The 20,932-nt window shown below is 37.1% G+C and overlaps 1 protein-coding gene across 1 annotated transcript in view; it reads right to left on the minus strand.

Moving 5' to 3' along the window:
• Positions 1-20,716, minus strand: part of igf1rb (insulin-like growth factor 1b receptor) — an 85,180-nt gene extending 64,464 nt beyond the window's left edge. Inside the window, exons 1-2 of the mRNA XM_079867207.1 lie at positions 19,711-20,716; positions 14,658-15,212 (exon numbers count right to left, since the gene is read on the minus strand). Coding sequence (XP_079723333.1) covers positions 14,658-15,212; positions 19,711-19,792 — 637 coding nt within the window. The 5' untranslated portion in view covers positions 19,793-20,716. The remainder of the gene's footprint in view (positions 1-14,657; positions 15,213-19,710) is intronic.
• Between the last annotated feature and the right edge of the window lie 216 nt (positions 20,717-20,932).

A 20,932-nucleotide genomic window follows, 5' to 3' on the forward strand; every position in this document is an offset into this window, starting at 1 on the left:
TGAGGAAATGACTATGAGATAAGGTCATGCAGGATGTTTTTAATGTTTTTAATATGATTTGGTATAAGTGAAATGAATAATGTGAATGCAAATGAATTAACTTTTAATTTAAAAGTATTTGCTGTTTACTGATTATTGTTTTTTTCCTCTCTCTCTCTCTTTTCTTAATTTCAGGATATTTCTCAAATGCATTCAGTCCTTTGTGCCTCCGTTGCTGTAAACCGGTTGAGAGGGACAAAGAGAGAGACCGAACACACTGAATTGTTCTCCTGTTCTATACGATGCATAGAACTGCTAATTTTAATATGCATTTAATATATCACTGAAAGTAAAGGTTTAAGCAGCTTGAGCAATGATAAACATTCAAAGTGATCTTAAGCATTATAGGTTTCTGTAGATGCTTATATTTCTTAATAAATTACTCTTAATTATTCTATTCACTAACGTACCAATCCAAGCACCTAGCCATCTCAAATGTCTATAAAAGAACACCAGGTGCCAAGCAATAAACAACAGACATTAGATTGTTTGGCCAGACATGAATAATCAGACGTTGGTTGCGGTGTTCAATAAGCAAATGTAAATGCAAAACGCCTTACGCAAACAAATCTAGTCTCTCGCAAGGTCAAGACAATGGACAGCAGGAACAATGGCAAGTCCTGATTTATTGCTGCACACAGTATGCGGTGCTATGCCGAGCCTCCGTGATATCTTCCCATGTCAGAGCGAACAGCAATTCTCCATTCCAGAGTGCGGTCTGGGAACTTTAGCACCTGCATCACCTGCTCAGAAACAGCTGTGAGAGCTGGAGAGGAAGAAGGTGGAGGAAGAGAGAGCACAGAGGGTCAACATGGGCCGTATATACTCAGCTACAGCTGCACTTGGCCCGTGTTTGTTCCATACGACACTGAACAACAATGTACAGTGTAGACTGTGGCCTATATGGATTAATATACTGTTCTAATATCACAACAAAAGGCAAAGCAAAGCACTGATTTTATCGTGAGGTAGTAAATGTTGAAGATAACAGTCTGAACACAACGTAGCAGGGTCGATCCCTGCAAGAAGCGAGACTTGATTGTGCTCTTGAGGGAAGCTAATTTGTCCTGTAGAATGACCATAGTGCCATGATGACATCTCGAAGAGATGAAAATAAATTCAAGCACTCTATTCTATTCTATTCTATTCTATTTGTCTAGTCCAAAATGTACACGACTTTTTAAAAGTTTGAGGTCTGTAAAAAAATGTTTTTGAAAAGTATTTTATGCTCACCAAGGCTGCAATTATTTAATCAAAATACAGTTTTTTAAAAAAAGTAATATTGTGAAATATTACAATTTCAAATGTAATTTATTCCTGTGATGGCAAAGCTGAATTCTCAGCATCATTACTCCAGTCTTCAGTGTCACATAATCCTTCAGAAATCAGACTAATATGCTGATTTTTTGCTCAAAAAACATTTCCTATTATTATCCATACTGAAAACAGTTGTGCAGCTTCATATTTTTGTGGAAAACATGATACATTTTTTTAGGATACTTTGATGAAACGAAAGTTCAAAAGAACAGCATTTATTTGAAATGGGAATCTTTTGTTACATTATAAAAGTAATTTCAGAAATAGGACATGTACTGATGAATCGACTGCAGTAACAGCAGGAATTGCATTCAATGTTGATTTCATGTTGACTTCAAGAAGAGCATTATAAACATTATAAAACACATTAAACCTTCTTGTCTTCATTGGTTTAACTGATGCCCTGAGGACAAGAGGTTAAAAGACCAATATTTCAAACGGGTTGAAGAGGTGAAAGGGTGACTATAACGCACAACAGTGAACTCGGTAACTTTCCATCAACTGTGTCCACAGCTCAGTCGAGTGAGCACATTAGCAGGGGTGAGCGGAGAGGTGGTGAGCTATTAAACAGACACGTGTAAACACACTCTAAGCTGGATATACACCAACACTGAGCGGGGGGTCAGTGAGGGTGCTGCTCATCTCCACGGGTACAAAAGATACGTTCTTACACATCTCCACTTACTTTTTAGGGATGGGCGATGCGGTCAACAATATTGTCACGCTATTTTTTTCCATATTATACGTTATTGATATTTACCACAATATTCCCTTACCATTAATGGGTAAGGAAATGCTCTCCACATATTTGTTAGTCCTTTAGAATGAATGTAAACGTGGAAACTTGTTTGTTCACATATAACAAACCTTTAATTTAGGGCCGAACGAAATCCATTTAAATTTTCCCTAAATTGTGTGTTTTCCATTTCATTTTTTGGGGATTCTTTGTTTTGTGATTTAAAGGCATAGTTCATCCAAAAACGAAAATTTGTGTTGTACTCACCCTCATGTCCGTTCCAAACCCCTAAGACTTTCGTTCATCTTTGGAACAAAAATGAACATCTTTTTGATGAAATCTGAGAGCTTTCTGTCCCTCTATTGACAGCTACCAATTTGACGCTTCAAAAAATTCATAAAGAGATTGTAAAACTAATCCATATGAATTGAGTAGTTTAGTCAATTTTCTGAAGACACACGATCACTTTATATGATGAACAGATTGAATTTAGGCTTTCATTTACATAAAAACATTGGTCAGCGAACATAAACAGAAACTCAACCTAACATGCATATCACATCTCAATATTATAGATTTGACCCAGATGTAAGTGGCATCCAAATGAACCCGTGTTTGAGGTATATTTAGGCCTCTGCAAAAAATCCCTGTGTCAAATTAACCAAATTTCAGAAACTTCCCCGAAACTATTTTTTCTGTCCAAAGCCAAACATAAATGAAAACCAAAATATTAAAAGTCATCTTAAAATGAAACAAAGATTGCTTAAGTCAACAGATTTTACTAATAAACCTACCAATCTCTGAGTAAATACAAAATAATGATGCTGCCATCTTTCTAAAGTTATTTTTACACCCCTCTAATTTGGCTCCAAATCTCAGGAGAAAAATGTCATTTTGACCCCCCCGTCTACAAATTAGTGGATTACTCAGTAAATATACGTCTGTGACATTTCATATTTTGGCTTTCATCACTTGTTATGTTTATCTTTCTCCAGAAAAAATATGGACAAAATCACAAATTTGAGACGGGGACCTCGTGTTGAGTTGACACGGAAGGACCCTATGTGCTACTGGCTCCAAACTGGCACGGTTTACCCACACGCATGCCGCCCATGATACAGTGGTTCACCGGACCACAAACTGCTCCCATGCAAAGTGCAGAGCTTCACAAGTAATCTGCGCTTTTTGCCCTTGCCAATTCATTTCATAAGGAACAGTTTTTAATTGGTATTAAGGTACACCGTGTGTTCCACTAGGCTATATATAACCCGTACTAAGTCCATATTATCTGATGATGAAACCGTAAAACACTTCATACTTATCCTCTTTTAATCTCTGACATTACTGGAGCAAGACAGCAGCCATATCTGCTCACACATCCGTCTTAGTGTCACGAGTGTTCGCTTTCACCTGTGGACTATCTCGGCTCAGACATTAGGCCACTTACCTGGCTGAGAACAGCTCCTACACCCTCTCACCTACTTCCAGAGGAAGTTTCTGAATAACAATGCCTTAATTGCCAGGCTGCGCTTCTGTATGCATAACAGAGATCCTGGTCAAGCAGTAAGGAAACAACGATGGAATAGCAATGATATTTGTCACTTAAAATGCATAAATGATAATGTCTGGATGAGGCACCTTTGAGACATCATAATATATGAAAATGTTGAAAAACGTGAATCCTATAATAACGCTCCAAATCTACAATATCACCTATGATTAATTTGGTGGAAGAATAGTTTATTAGTGGTTTATCATTATTAGTATTGCTCATACTTGGGGTAAAAGTTTCAAATCCCAAAATGATTTAGTACAGAACAACATTCTAATTGACTTGTCTTTGTCTTATGAGACACTTCTTTTTTTAGTGAATAAAAACAACAGACCAGTGTAATCCAATTCCCAATCAAACAACTCCTTATAAGAAGCTTAATAAATAAAACAAATGAAAACAGCTCAATAGGCATTGTACAAATTCAAATCAAATGACTAATGGGCTGGTTCTTTAGTGAATCAAAAACATTGCCTACAGCATGACCAAAGTAGTTCAACTGCCAAACAAATGATTCCTTATGAGGAGGTTTGTTAGGGCATAAAGACACACAAATAACAAAATAAAAAGTGCATGACTGCCATAGTAAAAAATTTAAACAAATGATTCTTATGAGCTGGTTCCTTATGAATCATCAATACACGACCAGTGTAGCTGGACTCCTTATGAGAAGCTTCGTTAGCAAATAACAAATAATAAAAAAATAAAACCAGTAGGCCTATAAATTGCATTGTCCAAATCCCAAATAATTGACTCTTATGAGCCAGTACTTTTTAGTGAACCAAATACATGCAGCGGCCGATTCCCGACAAATGACTCCTTATGAGAATCTATGTTAGTGAATAATTAATAAATACATTGGTAAAACTAAAGCATGTGCCTTATGAGCCGATTCTTAAGGCATATATACACGTACAGTATATATACTAGCCTATACGAAGAACGAACTGGTGTCATTTCGAACAAAATCAGGCAAAAACAAAATTCATTGTGTTCGTTTCATGAGTTCAAAACAGCTTGCCAAAGCAAAGTTTCCAGAAAAGTTCGTTCCGGCTGGTAAACACCTTCAAACTACCATTGGTCCATGGCGATTACGTAATAGGTAGGTGTGGCTCTGAGGATCCGCCTTCTTTGTCGTGGAAATCTTTTTCAGTTCATTTCATTTCTTCTTGATGTTCAGTCCATCAAGGTCAGACATCCATGGGTAAAAACATACACCTGAGTATGAATAAAGCTGCTTGCTTTTAAACAATCTATTGTATAAAGTGTTATATAAATAAATGTGACGTGTCTTGTGAGCTTGTGCAAACATACAGACATCGCTATAATCAGATTCAGTTTTTCACCAGAGTCATTTTTGTTGTGTATTATGTTGTTGAAAGGAAAGCCCACATTATATATTTACATATTCATATAAATTCTCCTAACAGTATATCGCTGGTCACATATTTCAAACTTCTTTTGACCCCTAAGCAAAGTACGAAAAATAACTTTGCTGAGTATAATTAAAAACACTTATGAATAAATCAGATTCACTTAGTGAAAAGCAAGTCTTTAAATTAAGAACCCAAATCCTTATGATTCCCATCCCCGTCTTTTAAAAACACTCAAACTTGTTATGCTTAAGAAAACCCCAAAGCTGTGGAAAAATAACTGTTTGTCAACTCATTATTGCTGTATTTTAAGATGGTCTAATGAATCTCCATTAGAGATGGTCAAAAACAAGTTTTTCAGATTCAGGCTTGGTTTCTTGCAGTGGCTTACAAACAATTACGCCACAGAAATATTTGGCGAACTTTAATGAGTGGCACGCTGTAAATCATTCGTTATAGCTAACGGACAAGTAAAGCTGGGTGTTCCAGAAGAGACAGACAGGAAGACAGCTCGACAGGGCGCTCCCAGCTACCTGTGGCCATTAGGGACAGCGCTGACAACCATAATGAGGCCCTGGATTAAGTCTAACTGTCTGCTCCAGGACGGGAAGGGAAACACATCAGCGTCACAAGCGAAGATGAAGCCCTTAAAGACAAGAATAAGCCCTACGTTGAACCAAGTTGACAACACAAATATTTTGACATGCGCCAACATCAGCAGCAACATCATTCCATCTAAAATCACCCAAGGAAAGGAGGATTCAACTAATAATCCGGTGGCTTTCAAGGTCATTTTTGGGAAAATCTAAAAACGAATCTTTAGTCTTATTAACTAAGAAGAAGAAAAAAGGACACAAAATGTGACGGTGACAAAAAAAAAAAAAGACATCGTTACTGGCATCACACTCTGACTGCGGGTAATCTACAACCGAGCGTATGAAACAGGAAGCGACATCACGCTAGCGTTTCTGTGAATGAGACACTGAGTGTGTGGGATGAATCACAGCCTCCCTGTAAATCTGCAGGAAACTCTCTCCACGCATGGCACGCGAGGCCCAATTTCCCCTTCATATGCTTCAGTCGCACAAGAGGAAGAAACAGACGGATCCAAATGATCTCCGCTTACTCCACTTCCTGCACTTGTTCATGTGGTGGAGGAGTCTCACTGGATTGGTCCTACCATCAAGCCGGAAAAAAGGGTTCTGAAAACAAACTGCAGAGATAGCGGGGAGGATGTGCTAATCTAATCCACACAGAAATTTTATTAACAAAGAGGGTCATTCAATTCAGACAAATTCAAATGCCAGTAGAAATGTCAGAATGTTGCATCTTTTCATTAGCCTAGAAATCTAGACGCACCCTAGCGGCAGCAAAATGTATTTTGCAGCCAGGGCAGTCTAGCAACTTTCGAGCTGCAAAAACCTAAATTGGGTCAGGCCAATCACGTCGTGTATAGAGTAGGCGGGGCGGGCTTAACATGATGACGACAGAGTTGCGACGGTTACCTGCCACTTGAAAACAAAGAATGGCGGCTGCTGGCGAACAGTCTTTCGAATCGGCTTTGTCCGCGACTCTGGAGGACTTTGAGTTAGGTTTTTCTTTGAGAAAAGAGCATAGAACGGCACTTAAGTCATTCTTAAAAAAAGGAAGATGTGTTCGTAGTTTTGCCGGCCAGATATGGCAAAAGTTGAATCTATCAACTAACGTTAGCTCCGCTGTTGGGAAAACGCTCTGGTTGGTTGAAGCGCTGTCCTATTGCGTGCAGAGGGAATTTGAAAGACAGCCGTTTATCCCGCCCCTCGGATTGAGCCGTGTCTATGGTGAGTTGCCAGACCTAACATCTTGATGTAGGTCTGGCTTGCCAGGCTATCTTTTCATATAAGCAATAAGCCTTTTAACACTAAACTTAACCTTAAAGACAACACAGAAGGTCTTTTTTTGCAGCCTTTAAGGACAAACAGGAAAATGTTTTTTTCTTCATTATACACTACTGTTCAAAAGCTTGGTGTAAGATATTTTCAGGGGGTTTTTTTTAAGAAATTAAGTTTTGTTTAGAAAAAAGGCATTAAATTGATCAAAAGTGACAGTAGATATTTCTGATGTCAAAATATTCTATTCCATTCTATTACTCTCTTTAAAATAAATGCTGTTCTTTCCATTTATTAAAGAATCCTGTTTAAAAAAATTGTATTAAGCAGCAAAGCTGTTTTCAACATTGATGATAATAATATGAAATGTTTCATGAGGAGCAAATCAGCATATTAGTATAATTTCTGAAGGATCATGTGACACTGTTCAGCTTTACAATCACAGGAATATATATATATTTTATATATATATATATATATATATATATATATATATATTTTTTTTTTTTTTTTTAATATATTAAAATAGAAAATAGTTATTTTAAATTGTAATAATTTTCACAATATTACTGATTTGATCAAATAAATGCAGCATTAGTGAGAATAACAGACTTCTTTCAAAATCTTACAAATCCCAAACTTTTGAATGGTAGTGAACATTTACATATTTGTTTTATGTAATCAGATTTAATTCAGATGCCAAAACTTGCTGTTTGGTTGCTTCTTACTGGCCAAAGACAAAAAGTCCACATCCAAGTCTCTAAGATATATTTTGGTCTCTAGACATGGATCTCTTCAATAAGCAGCATGATTCATCTTTCATGTCTGTAGCACAAACGGTGTGGGATGAGGTAACACCATTTCGGCAAGTGTGATTCATGTTGTCTTTAAAAGCATTTTTTAAAAGCGCAAAAGTTGTGCAATGGCCTTTTATTAAGCATTTCCAGCCGCTTTCCTAAACAAAAGGCTAGCGACAAACAATAGGAAAAGATAAGCCTTCCTTGAAGCCATCACCTATGCCCAAACTTAGATCATTCCTAACGTGTTTGGGCAAAAGCCTGGAATCCTACTGGTTAAACAAGCGGTGCCAAAATCACACAACCCCAGACTGCCCTTGCAAAGCAACCCCTGCTATCACCACAGCAACCCCACCCCTGCCCCCACGATTTTCACACACATTCTTGCAGAATGATAGAGCGAGCCAGTGGTCCCTGCAACGGCTGAGAGCGATGGTTTTCCCCTTTATCCTCCCCATACAGCGGTGACTAAGCCAGCTGGAATTCCTGCCTAATTATATGCCCACTTAAAGGGACAGATTCCTCTCTTCCCGTTTGTTCCACCGACGCCACACACAGACAATCTGATAACGGATGTTTCGGCATGCCTGAGCAGACGCTGCAAGAATCTGACTAAGAGAGTTGGCCTATACGGAGTGTGCACTTAAATGACAAACGGGACTCAATGTACAAGCCTGTATAATGCTACACTGGTGGGCCTACGTCATATTTCACCCCAAAATCAAAAGGAAAATAATAATAATAATAATAAAAATAACAATAATAATATACAATTAATCAAATAAATTTAAAATAACAAAATAAAATAGCATTAAAAAAAAAACAAAGGCCATTCTATGCAAGTTATGTTTGCATCTTGAAGGGATAGTTCACCCAAAAATGTTGTTGTGATGACAGAATTTTCATTTTTGGGTGAACTATCCCTTTAACATCATGTTAGAGATGATTCTCCCCAAAAATCTCTATGATAAAAAAAAAAAAGAAGTTATTTATATAATAATGAACAATATTGGACAATATTTTTTTTATTAAAATCAACACAATTTAAAGGCACTGCAACAAGTACTATAAGTGCACTTTAATATTTTTCCTTTTCGCATTATAATAATGAGAATTTTTGTCATTTGAAATGATAGGCTTGGGAGTATTTATTTCATTGCCATGAAAACATTCTCACAATGTGTATTAGTGCTGGGCATCAAAACAAATTGCACGATGCGATTCACAAGCTTGTGATTCGATTCTGATTAGATTAAATTAGACAGATTAATTAGGGCCTACCGGGTACAGAACAGGAAACTGTACTATACAGGGAACACAAGTTGGTACATCACTATAATATTAAAGGTTAAATAACTGATTTGTAGGCTACATTTAAGTTACACATAAGGAATTTTTTATAATAATACTAATAATATTAATGCTACATTTGTAATACATAAGGACAATGTTTCTACTGTTTTTATTTTATTTTTTATATATAAACATTTATATGGTGGCTATCATAAAAACATGATGTATTTATTCAAAAATGCATTAAATATTGAAGAACTGAAGTAAAAATACAATGAATTTGCAATAAATTCCATTCCATTCGATTTTTCTTTTATGCCAAAACTTATTAGGATATTAAGTAAAGATCATGTTCTATGAAGATATCTTGTAAGTTTCCTACCATAAACATATTAAAAATGTATTTTTGTGAGTGAATGCAGCACAATCGCGAACATAAATGGACAACTTTAAAGGCGATTTTCTCAATATTTCGATTTTTTTTGCACCCTCAGATTCCAGATTTTCAAATAGTTGCATCTCGGCCAAATATTATCCTATCCTAACAAACCATGCATCAATGGAAAGCTTATTTATTCAGCTTTCAGATGATGTATACATCTCAATGTATACATCCCAAAAGACTGGTTTTGTGGTCCAGGGTCACATATTGGTTCTTCAAAATAAGAATAGATTAAAATCGAGAAATCGATATATTTAACCCAACACTAGTAATGTTGTTTATACTAATCTATCTATCTATCTATCTATCTATCTATCTATCTATCTATCTATCTATCTATCTATCTATCCATCTATCTATCAAAATAATTTTTAAATAAATATTTATTTAAAACATTTTATACGCATTTATTTTTGGGGCAAGAAAAGATTATCCATTCCAGACATCCATAAATTACACTAGCATGCAGCTATTCCACTGAACTCAACCGTCACATGCAGTTCTTGTCTAAAACAAACTGTTGTTAGCCACACAACAAAGTTTGACAAACATGTAACCTTGATGACAGCCAAGACTATTCTGCATGACACCATCAAGGGCAGACTGTGTCTTTGACAGTGACTCCGGCATTGAGCTGTTCTAGCGAAGACACAATGCTCCGGTGAAAGAGTTATACTGTCCGCCGAGGTTAATGAAGTATGTGGGAGAGGCAGAACACAAAGAGGAAGTCACACTATTGTGATGCCTGGCCAGGCAGAAACCCAGCCTTTACATGTGGGCAAGATAAACGGACGGTAATTAAAACAAGGCCCCCATTCTCCGGTCGGCCGTTTTGAGAGAGTCCCCCAAGCGTTTGTCGGGGGCTGAATGTTTCCGGCCGTGGTGCAGAGCGGATGAGATCACTCAGAGGCAGCTCATTAAGTGATGAGTGCTTTCCCTCCCGCGGGGCGCCGCGGCTCGTTCTTCGGCTAGATAACAGAGACTGTGCTCGTAACTTAGTCAGCCACATTGGTAGTAGTTAAACGTCTACATTTGAAATCAAAACAAACGTTTTCGCCTTCGGTTCTTTACACTGGCCATTTTTCAGAAAGCATTGACAAACGTGCACGGTTTTTTTAGTGGTGTTTGCCAAGGCAAGCGTCACATTACTGCTGCTGCTGCTAATACTTGGTGTTAGAGATTACTAAAAAACTAGAAAACCCAAAAACCCTACTGCAAAAGTTACTACAAAACCCTATCACTGACTGTTTTTATACACTGTAATGTTTACATAATTTAAAGTATCAAATATGATGTCTAAATACATATTTTATATATTCCACCTCAAAACAACTCTACATTACGTTTTACATCATTTATATTCACATCAAATTTATGTATTTTTTATTATATTTTAAATATATTGTTATACACTCTTCTTAAAATAGCTAATTTACTGTAAATAATTGCTTAAATTTGTACTTGAACAATAACTAAGTTATATACTGCATTGATGAAAACAGCTTTGCTGGAAAATGAACTCCTTCAACTGAACATCCGAGATTACTTTTGCAACTGCATAGCAACACCCTAGCAACCACCCTAGCTTTGTGGCAGTGACTACTTCAGACATGACTAACAAAGGCCACATAACATTTTGGAGCAATTTAATAAGCAAACTTGTTTTTGCTTATTGGTGCTCTTTCCTGTCAGCGTTTTATGGATCGGAATCTATTAGCGCACACCTTTTGACTTAGTGTTTGCATGAAAAAGAAAATGGGAGAACCAACTACACAGCAAATTAAATACTGCCTAATACCTTGTGGTATTCAGAGCAAAGAAGAAATCTCCAGTTCTGAGTCATAAGACATTGTAATCTATTCGGCTAAAGCGCTTGACATTTCAGTGACATTTTCGCTTGGTCTCCACCCAACGGTGGTCAGCAGAGAGATGAAAGAAAGCATTCACCTGTCACCTGTGAAAAACCACTCCAAAATCTCACTACTTCATCAAATCTCATGGCAGACATCCAACTCACTTCTACTGCCGTCCCAAAGAACATCACGGCAAACCAGACGGCCAAAATTCCTTATTTGCATCTTCAAAAGACACGTTCCAGAGCTGCCGTTCTGGCCTGGACAATTTATTTTCCACAAACAACTTATAAGATACTTCTAACCTGTAAAATAAACAAAGACGCCAACAGACAACAGCAAAGCTCTTCGCAAACACAGAGAATGACTAACAAACAACACGTAGTGTGATCCAAACAAAGTATAATTTAGATTTCAATCTAACATCGAAACAATTTATGACCTATTGCCTGATGCAGATTTTGTGCTGCAAAGGAAAACACCCCTATAAGGCATCATATTGCACTGACGCATCTGTTACTGCGAGAAATATCCACTACGTGTGACATTTACAGCTTCAAGGTTAGTGTTATGATCAAACTGTAGCTAACAAGGTATTGAAAAGGTCATGTTTGGGTTTGCTAGTACCTGTTATGTAATCACCTCGCATTGCTGTCTTTTACAGGATCTCTTTCTGATGAGTCAAACTTTTTCTGAAGAAAAGTATATGGTAGGTAAAAATTGCAAAGTAAATCTGAATTCTTCACATTCAAAAAGCACACAAAAGTAGCATAAGAGCCCATACGATTCCAAGTCATTTGAAGTCATTTGTGTGAGAAACAGACTAAAATTGAATTTGATATTCAAACAAAACAAATCATTGAGACAGCAAAATGAAGTTATTCTTGTAAAAATCATTTAGATTTTAAACCAGACCAAGTGATTTATTGAAAAGATATGACTGAAACAAACGATTCTTTGAGGAATCAGACATCGCTGCTACTCTCACCATGGAGAGAAAGGGCTAATGTCAAGATCTTCCATTAATACTTACATTTATGACTATTCCCCACATAAAGCTATTGTGTATGGCTTCAAAAGATTTGGAAAATACAACAAAAGCCATATGGTGCTTGAGAGTCTGTATTTGTTTTATGTTTGTAACCAAATGGTTGTTGGGGCACCATTGACAATTTTTGGTTCGATGGAAGTCAATGGTGCTCCACAACTGTTTGGTTACAAACATTCTTCAAAATATCTTCCTTTGTGTTCAGCAGAACAAAGAAATGTATAGAGGTTTGGAACAACTTGAGTTTTTGGGTGAACTATCCCTTAGCCACCACATATAACACCCCAGCATCGTAGCGAAAAGAGTTTTGCGCAGCAACAAGATGATAACTCTTCCAGATCTGCTGAATATTTTGCAACTCAAGTCAACTTGAACTGTTAAGTAGTCTATCTGATGTGGGCTCTTTCCTGTGTGTAGACATTTGCAGTAAGCTCTGTCTACTCTAAATGTAGCTGAAATGCAAAGTACAAGGCTGGTGAACAACAAGTCCTGACTGGGTAATTAAAGAGCTGGGAAGAAAAAAGGCAAGGCAGACTGACTGGAAACCACTACCAGCCCTTGAAGAAACATCTGTGTTAAAGGAAAACAAGGTAATTATATGGAAAGTGGGAGGAACTGCTAAAGTATTTTGCCTTCAGAGAGAGGCGCTTTGTCTGCCACTGCAGCATCCTTCTGTCCAAAAAAACCACAATAGTGGAAGACTACAACCAGACCTCTCCATGCATGCGATCTGCATGTATTTCAAGTTTATAGTGGCTTTCTGGATCTTTCTTTCACCTTGTTTTTCTCATCTTGAAACAAAAAAAAATTCTTTAACGAATTTGCTTGTTTTTATCCGGTTCACTACCACTGTCAGGAATTCGATATTTCAAGGACGCTTCCGGACACACACTTTTCCTGTAAACTAGGCCATTATCTTAAAAGTCTGCACATATGAAACCCCCTGCAATGATCAGACTTCATTTTTCATTGTGAAAGTAGCTTAAGTCAAAGAAGAACCAGAAAAATACTAGAATATGCTGCCCTGTAGCAAATTTGCACTTTCTTCTTCTCTTCACTGTACTACATAAACCAGCCAAGATATGAAGCCTAATATAGGTAAAGAACGAATGCTTGATGACCCCTCTCTTCTTAACTGATTACAACCGGAAAAAAGCTTTGTGTTGACAGATGCCTGGATGTAAGGAGATCACTGACAGACAGAAACTGCACAAAACATGATATTGTGACACAAAAGTTATTGCGAAATGCAGAAATTTCTCAGCATTACCACAAGAGGTACTATAGAGTCCATTAGCACAAACTGTACATTTTAATTTCTCTTTAAGAGGTGTTTTTCCCAAAAGCATTGTTAGCCAACTACAAGTTCTGTTGTTACCAACATAGTTCAACATTGGCGTTTCCCGAAACCAAACCAGGGTGTGTTTCCCGAAAGCATCGTTAGCCAACTATGATGGCAAGTTCTGTCGTTATCAGCAGAGTTCAACGAGTCGTGTTTCCCGAAACCATAGCTCCAACGAACATTCGCAAACAGCATGGCAAAGTTGTGTGGTTGGAACGACAGCTCTCGAGCTGTGGTTAGAAGCATAGTTTCTTGTTTGCATGACATGTAGACTCAAATACTTATCTTGAGCAAAATAAGCAAGCTGACATTCAGTACAATCTGTATCTTTTATTTAGAATACATATGCATCATTTACGTCTTTTAGTTTGTAAAGAGATTTAAAGCGTCGTTTTGAAGAGTGCGCATTTGCAAACGTGCTCTATTACATAAGAACGAGCCTATGATTGAATCTGTCCTTGATTTATAGCAAAACATCTACCGTTAATTCGATCTCAAACAGATTCATTAAAAGAAGTTATTATTACTCCACCACCTGCGTGACATCAACCAACGTGGTTGAATGCCAATTTGCGACAATACGGTTTCAGGAAACAGTCGTGTCTAGCTAGTTAATTTCTTCAACGATAAATTTTGCTATGGTAGTTAAGCAGCGAGCTTTCAGATTTTTTGCCGTATACATGACTTAATTCGGTTTAGTTTCTCGCAGTCTGAACAGCAAAAAATCTGATGTTTAAAAACCTTATCCAAAAAACAGTTGGGACAACAAGTATAACATCATAAAAAATGCAATATTGTCAGGAGCCATGTCCGAATTCACTAGTATTTGCTGACTTTTTCCTCATATCGCAAACTACTAGCCTACATATCATCACTATACCATCCAATGTCAACACATCAGATATTGACTTTGCTGTCTGAAAAAGTGGATCAGATCTCTCAACAACGGCAAAAAATGGCCTGCAAAACATAAAGACAAAGAAACCCAGTAACTCACCTTTCTGGCAATGGTTGGAGGTCCAGCATCTGTAATTGTCATTGCCGTTGAAGTTGGTCTTGATACACTGAGGGTTGTCCTCATTGATTCCCAGGCAAACATCTGTACACTCCTTGGACTGTTTATTTCCAATAATGTTCAATTCAGCATTCATAATGAGAGACCAGTCCACAGAATCTAAGTAGCAGAGCTCGGGATTCTTCTCAATTCGTATCGCACCCCGTGTGATGTTCCGCAGGTTGTAGAGGCCGATGTCCTTCAGGCTGGTCAGCTCAAATATGACCAGGGCGTAGTTGTAGAACAAGTTACGGCCCCGGATCACAGCGAGATTAGGAAAGAGGGTGCTGAGGCTGTCCAGCCCGGATACACGGAAGAGGAGAAGGTAATCCGTAATCATGGTCAGTTTGGGGAAACTGAGGGTGCGGAAGATCTCCTGGTTGTTATTGTTTTTGCCTCCGATGAGGAGGATCTGCAGGTGTCCCTCAACCACTGTACAGTTCTCCAGACGCTTGAAATTACTGATGTCATTGCCAATGTCAATGCCTGGACCACAGACTGGAAGGAGGAAAACAGAAATATTCAGAAGATCATCAATGCAATTCAACAGTAATATTCAACAGTCACAGGTAGCAATGCTTTCGAGAGATTTTAATGATGCTAAAACCTGACCTTGAATATTTGAATGAATAGATTGATTCATGGAAATCAATCTATTCATTCAAATATTCAAGGTCAGCTGGTGCATCGCAACTGTCAATTTACTTAAATGCGTCATTCCAAACCTGTGTGACTTTCATTCTTCAGTGAAATGCAAAAGAATACATTTTGAAGATATCTTGGGTTCCAAAGTTGTTTGCACCTGAATTTTCCTTAAAATATCTTTTTTTTATGTTTCACTGAAGAATAATATTGCATATAGGTTTGAGAGTGAGTAAATGACGACAAAATGTAGGTACCAAGGTACACAAAAGCATTTACCAAGCGCTAAATAAACACAAGTCGAATGATTTAGGCCAAAAAAACGAACACTTATTTACTGACTGTCAAGCCAGAGACGTGTGAGAAGTTTCAACCAACTGCAGTTTTTCTTCTGCTACTGACACACTGCCATGAGCCATGAGGGAGCCTTTATAAGATAGATTTTTGTGTTTTTATGACAGGTATCCTGAGACAGACATCTCTGCTTTCACTACCACCCTTTACGCTGTTTATTTTCCACGGCATGATTTGTCCACAGGCAAAACACAAAGAAAGATGCTAAAACATCTAGGCCGAGCTAAAAAAAATGAACCCTGGAAAATGCAATAAGATAATTATAGAGCTCTTGAATTACAGAGCTTAAATGAAACTTTAAAAGATAACATTACCTAGAGTTTATAACCCTTTAAATCTTAGATAATCTCAGAGAGATAAGGCCCATTCCTTCCTCTTGAATGTCCTTTCTTTTATAGTCATCCTTAAATTCTGATTCTAACAAGTGTGCATTGCTGTATTATATTCATTATGCTAGAAAACAGAATTAAGCTTTGGCAAAAACAAGCATCTTTCACCACGCTGGAAGACAGACAGCACCCAGTCTGTCTGCGGACTCTAACATTTTCACACTGCTGAGTAAACAGTGCTATCTTTATTGCTTTGATGGCTCTCCAAATCTCATGTTTACATTTGATAACCCAATTCCAGCTCACCATAGCGAACTCTCAAAGGTAGCAGAGTGGAGGCATTTGGAAATTAGGTCATAAACTGATGTCACTGTTTAGAAATGAAGCAGGGGGGGAAAAAGCTTTTAACCCAAGCTAGTAAATCCTAACACTTCAAATTCTACAACAAAACAGATCGCAACAGAATGCATTCATATGGAAATGGGATACGAAACCAAAAATCAAGAAGGCCTCATATTTTTGCTAGCTGAAGTTCAGACGGTACTTTCTCTGCTCATCATTTCAATGCTGACATCAAATGTTTGTATCTTACATACATTACAAATATATTTCTGCAATTGTTTACATTTGTCCCATCAAATATGTCTTAATAAACTGGGGTAAAAAAGGATTTAACTTTTAAAAATGGCAATCATATTAGTTAAAGTAACCGCTCACTTAAAAATGAAAATTCTGTCATCACTTACACACCCACAAGTTGTTTCAAACCTGTAAGAATTTTTTTCTTCTGCTGAACACAAAGGAAGATATTTTGAGAATGTCTGTAACCAGACAGTTGATGGACCCCATTGACTTCCAAAAAATACTATGAAAGTCAGTGTGGTCCATCAACTGTTTGGTTAGCGACATTCTTCAAAATATCTTATTTTGTGTTTAGCAGAAGAAAGAAACAACTTGAGGGTGGGTAAATGATGACAGAATTTTCATTTTAAGTGAACTAGCCTATTCATTTAAATCACAAAAACAAATAAATGAACATGGTGTGAATTTTAAATATCCACAACAAAATGGCTTTAAATTAACATTAAAGGTGTTTCTTTATATTTATTTTTCTCTAAGCATATTGGGGATATCGTTTTAAACTTGGAATCAATTCGTACGTTTTCCTTAATATCACTTTTTAGTCTTTTCTAAAATCACTAACAAAAGCAAATTCTTTTATGACATCAACCTCTAAGAAATGACATCATTTTTTAGAACTAAAACAACAACACAAACATTAGTATCAGCAATTCATTTGATGAGTTATGTGATGCTTTTTTGGAACTCTAAAACATTCCATCCTGTTTGATAAAATTACAGATATTGCTATTAAAATATTGATTCAAAAAAATAACTAAATGAACTTTAAACTGACAAGTGGATGTACGAGAATCACTCACTATTTAAAGAAAGAAGCAAAAACTGCTTTAACCCAACCAAAAATGCAGATCAACTAATAAACAAATCGTTTGATCTCGAGATAAATCAACCAGTTAACCGGAACCACATTTATGCCCCACTGGGAATCTCTAACCGTCTTGTGCCAAGGGAGACAGGTTATACTTAGGATTTCCACTAAGAACCTCCTCTGCCTCACTACCTCGCTGCCCTGCAACCGCTGGGGTTAACAGTAAAACCCAATTACACAGACTTCACAAACTCCTCACTCTTCCAATCAACAAAACCGGGTCTGTTTTGCTAGAGCGGGTGTTTTTGCATGTTCTATTTTAAAAACTGATTTTTTTCCTCCCTCTCTCTCGATGAATCGGATGAATCAGGGGGTCTTTATTTGCAGTTTACTTGGAAACATGGAAATTTTGTGGTGGTCAAACATTAAGGGGAAGCAAAAATTGCTTTTTTTTTGTAAGAACTTACAAGGGTTATTGATTTTAAAGAGACAAAAATATCTTGCATGTTTTTCACATACATATGGGGACAATTTTAGTCTTATTGATGAACGCTTGGAAAAACAGAAGCAAATTTGCATAGTCCATTTTATTATTAATCTAATAATAAAAATGACTAATTTCTTCCAGCATGTTTGCATACAATAGTTAATTCTCCAAACCCAACACAGCATGAACAACATGAGACATACAGTAACAAGTAAACAAACACGCCCGTACAGAGCATGTCATGGTTTTTTCTCTTCTAAAATCACTTTCATTTACTGGCAACCACATCACAGCGTCCAATGTATCCTACTAACCTAACAGAGACCAGCCCTTTCCTGACAGCGATCGCACAAACTGTAACCAACCACGCTTATATCAATATTATCTGTTAGTTACGTTAACCAAAGAAAACAAATGATAATCTGTGGCCAATTTGACCAGCCATTAACAGACAGCCTAATAGTTAGTGACATGTATGTGATTTATCAAACTCTACATTAAACAGTTGTGAGACTACTCAAGTTGTACATAAAACTATTTAGGAAGATCAAACGCTTGCAAAGAGAAAACGAGAAGGTCAAAACATTACTAAAGGATTAAAAACCAGAACTTAAGTACTTAAAAAAGGCACTGAGTTTTAAAGTCTGATTTCCAGAGTATCTTATATGAAATAAACATTATTATTGTTTCAAGGACTGGCTTAGAGATAACCATGTAACAGTGAACGCTCTCAGAACTTCCCTAACATTCTGGCAAGTTTCTCGCAAAGATATAAACAAACATTCTTCCAGTAACGTTAATAATCATTTAAAGTTATCTGGTCTTTAAGGTTATCAAAACAGTAGCACAAAAATGTTACTCATTCATGGAACATTTTCCTGAAACATTTTAGTTGGACGTTAGTCTACTGTTTTTTAAACGATACCACTGCCTAGATGATTCAGAAAACATTCAAAAGTAAGGTTCTCATAACATTTTCAAAATGAGAAATATAGAAAGCCTTCCCCTCATGTTTTCTCTAACGTTCACATAACATTTTTAAAACATTTAAAAAACTGAATGTTGAATATTCAGAAATAATGTTTTTATAACTTTATGGTAACATTAGCAAAACGTTCTTAGTTAGAACATATTTTTGTTAGCATGGAAATAACACAAATGCATTTAACTTCTAGTCTATTAAAGAAACTGTTGGTTTAATTACTTTAAACAGATACCGTCAACAAAATCTCCCATGCTGCTATAACATGGTCATGATAACTCAAGTCTGACTTTCATACTTCTGCTAAAGTGTAGATCTATATCTACAGGTGCACATGATGGCACTTGTAAAACACAATTAGACACTATATTCCAGAATTATTTGATGTAAAATGCCCATGAAAAGACCATTTAAATGGCAGTGATAGCATGACCAAAGTTGACTTTGCATAATCAAAACACAATCAATGACACTTCTGTGATGCATAATATAAGCCTGTTCCCATGTCTTTTCTATTATGAAACATGTAAATCAAGGAAAGCAGGGAACACGTGCATTTAAGTGAAAAGTAACAGGTTGGTCTGAAATTTGAAACAGTTTTCTTGCCATACATCACAAATGAAAGCTTAAAACATCATTCATTACACATGTGAAATCACAAAGCAAAAAAATTAAAGTGAAGGTTTTCTTAGACCAGCAACAATTAGGCTATATGTTGCTCTAATCCATATGCATTCACTATAACAACTTACTTTCTCCATGACAGAGCGTGGAGAGGGCCAGCACCAGACCACAAAACATGGTCCAATATCGCCTCTGTCTGCTAGACCTCATTCCTGTACAAAAACAAGGCAAACACTTGTTTTAAAAATATATATATTACAAAATAGGGGAGGCAGCTCAACCCTTCAAAGTAGATGATGCTTGACTCTTGAAGTCTTCTCAGTACAAAAATATGATCAAAGTTGGTTTATCCAGCTTAGTGCCTCCTTATGGAGGGGGTGAAAGCAAAAATATAGATAAACATGAGCTGGAAATAATCAAAGAAAACCAATTTCTTCCATCTTCATGGTGTTTTGCTGGGATAAATGACCCTCCAGACACCCCAGCGAGATTCTCCAGCAGACTCAGCCCGTTATGCCCACACCATGAGGCGGATTCAACCGCACTGATTCTCGGGCTCCTTAAACGTTTTTGATATTATTTGTTACAGCTTCTCCTTGTCGATTTATGTGAAAATAACCAAGAAAAACACGTAACGGCTTGATAATCCGCAATTCCCTGCTCCATGGCGTGGGAAAAATGGGGGAAACACGTTGCAGGTCTCCTCGCAGGCTGGTTTTCGCTGTAGTTGAGTGAAACCCGCTCAGGTCCGCTGGCTAAAACAGTCTGGACGAGTGCGTGTAAGTGTGTGTGATCTTCATCAGCTGCAAGATGCCCTGTACTTCTCATCCAGCGTTTTTAAAGGCCTAAAATCGGTGAAGAAACTCAGAAAGATGCCAAATAATATTCGTCCAGGCTTTAAAATGGTCTCTCTCAGCCTCCCACCATCTTCAGTCTGAGATTTCAAAGCTTGATTTTTCTCTTCAAGAAGCGGAGTATGGAGGGCACATATGATTTCTGAAGGATCGGATCTGTTTTCATTTAAGAGATGCGAAGGATGTGGAGTAGATCATGTAGTCTCTCTCCGTTGAATTGACGCTGTAAACAAGGCTCGATCTCTCTCACACACTCATGCACTCAAACGCATAGTAGGCTAACGTTACGTTGGATAAAGGTGTGAGGGAAAACCCGGTCTGGATCACACACACACACACACACACACGCAAAAAGGATTTGGATCTGATTTTGGATCTACTGGCGGTGTCAATACCTTTAGCTGCCTACATAGGTGCTGCACTTTTGTCAAGTGAAATATTTATTTAGCCTACTTATTTATTACAATTCACAAGACATGTATGCAGTTAATAAAAA

This window comes from Squalius cephalus, assembly GCF_949319135.1.
Source record: "Squalius cephalus genome assembly, chromosome: 3".
NCBI lineage: Eukaryota > Metazoa > Chordata > Actinopteri > Cypriniformes > Leuciscidae > Squalius > Squalius cephalus.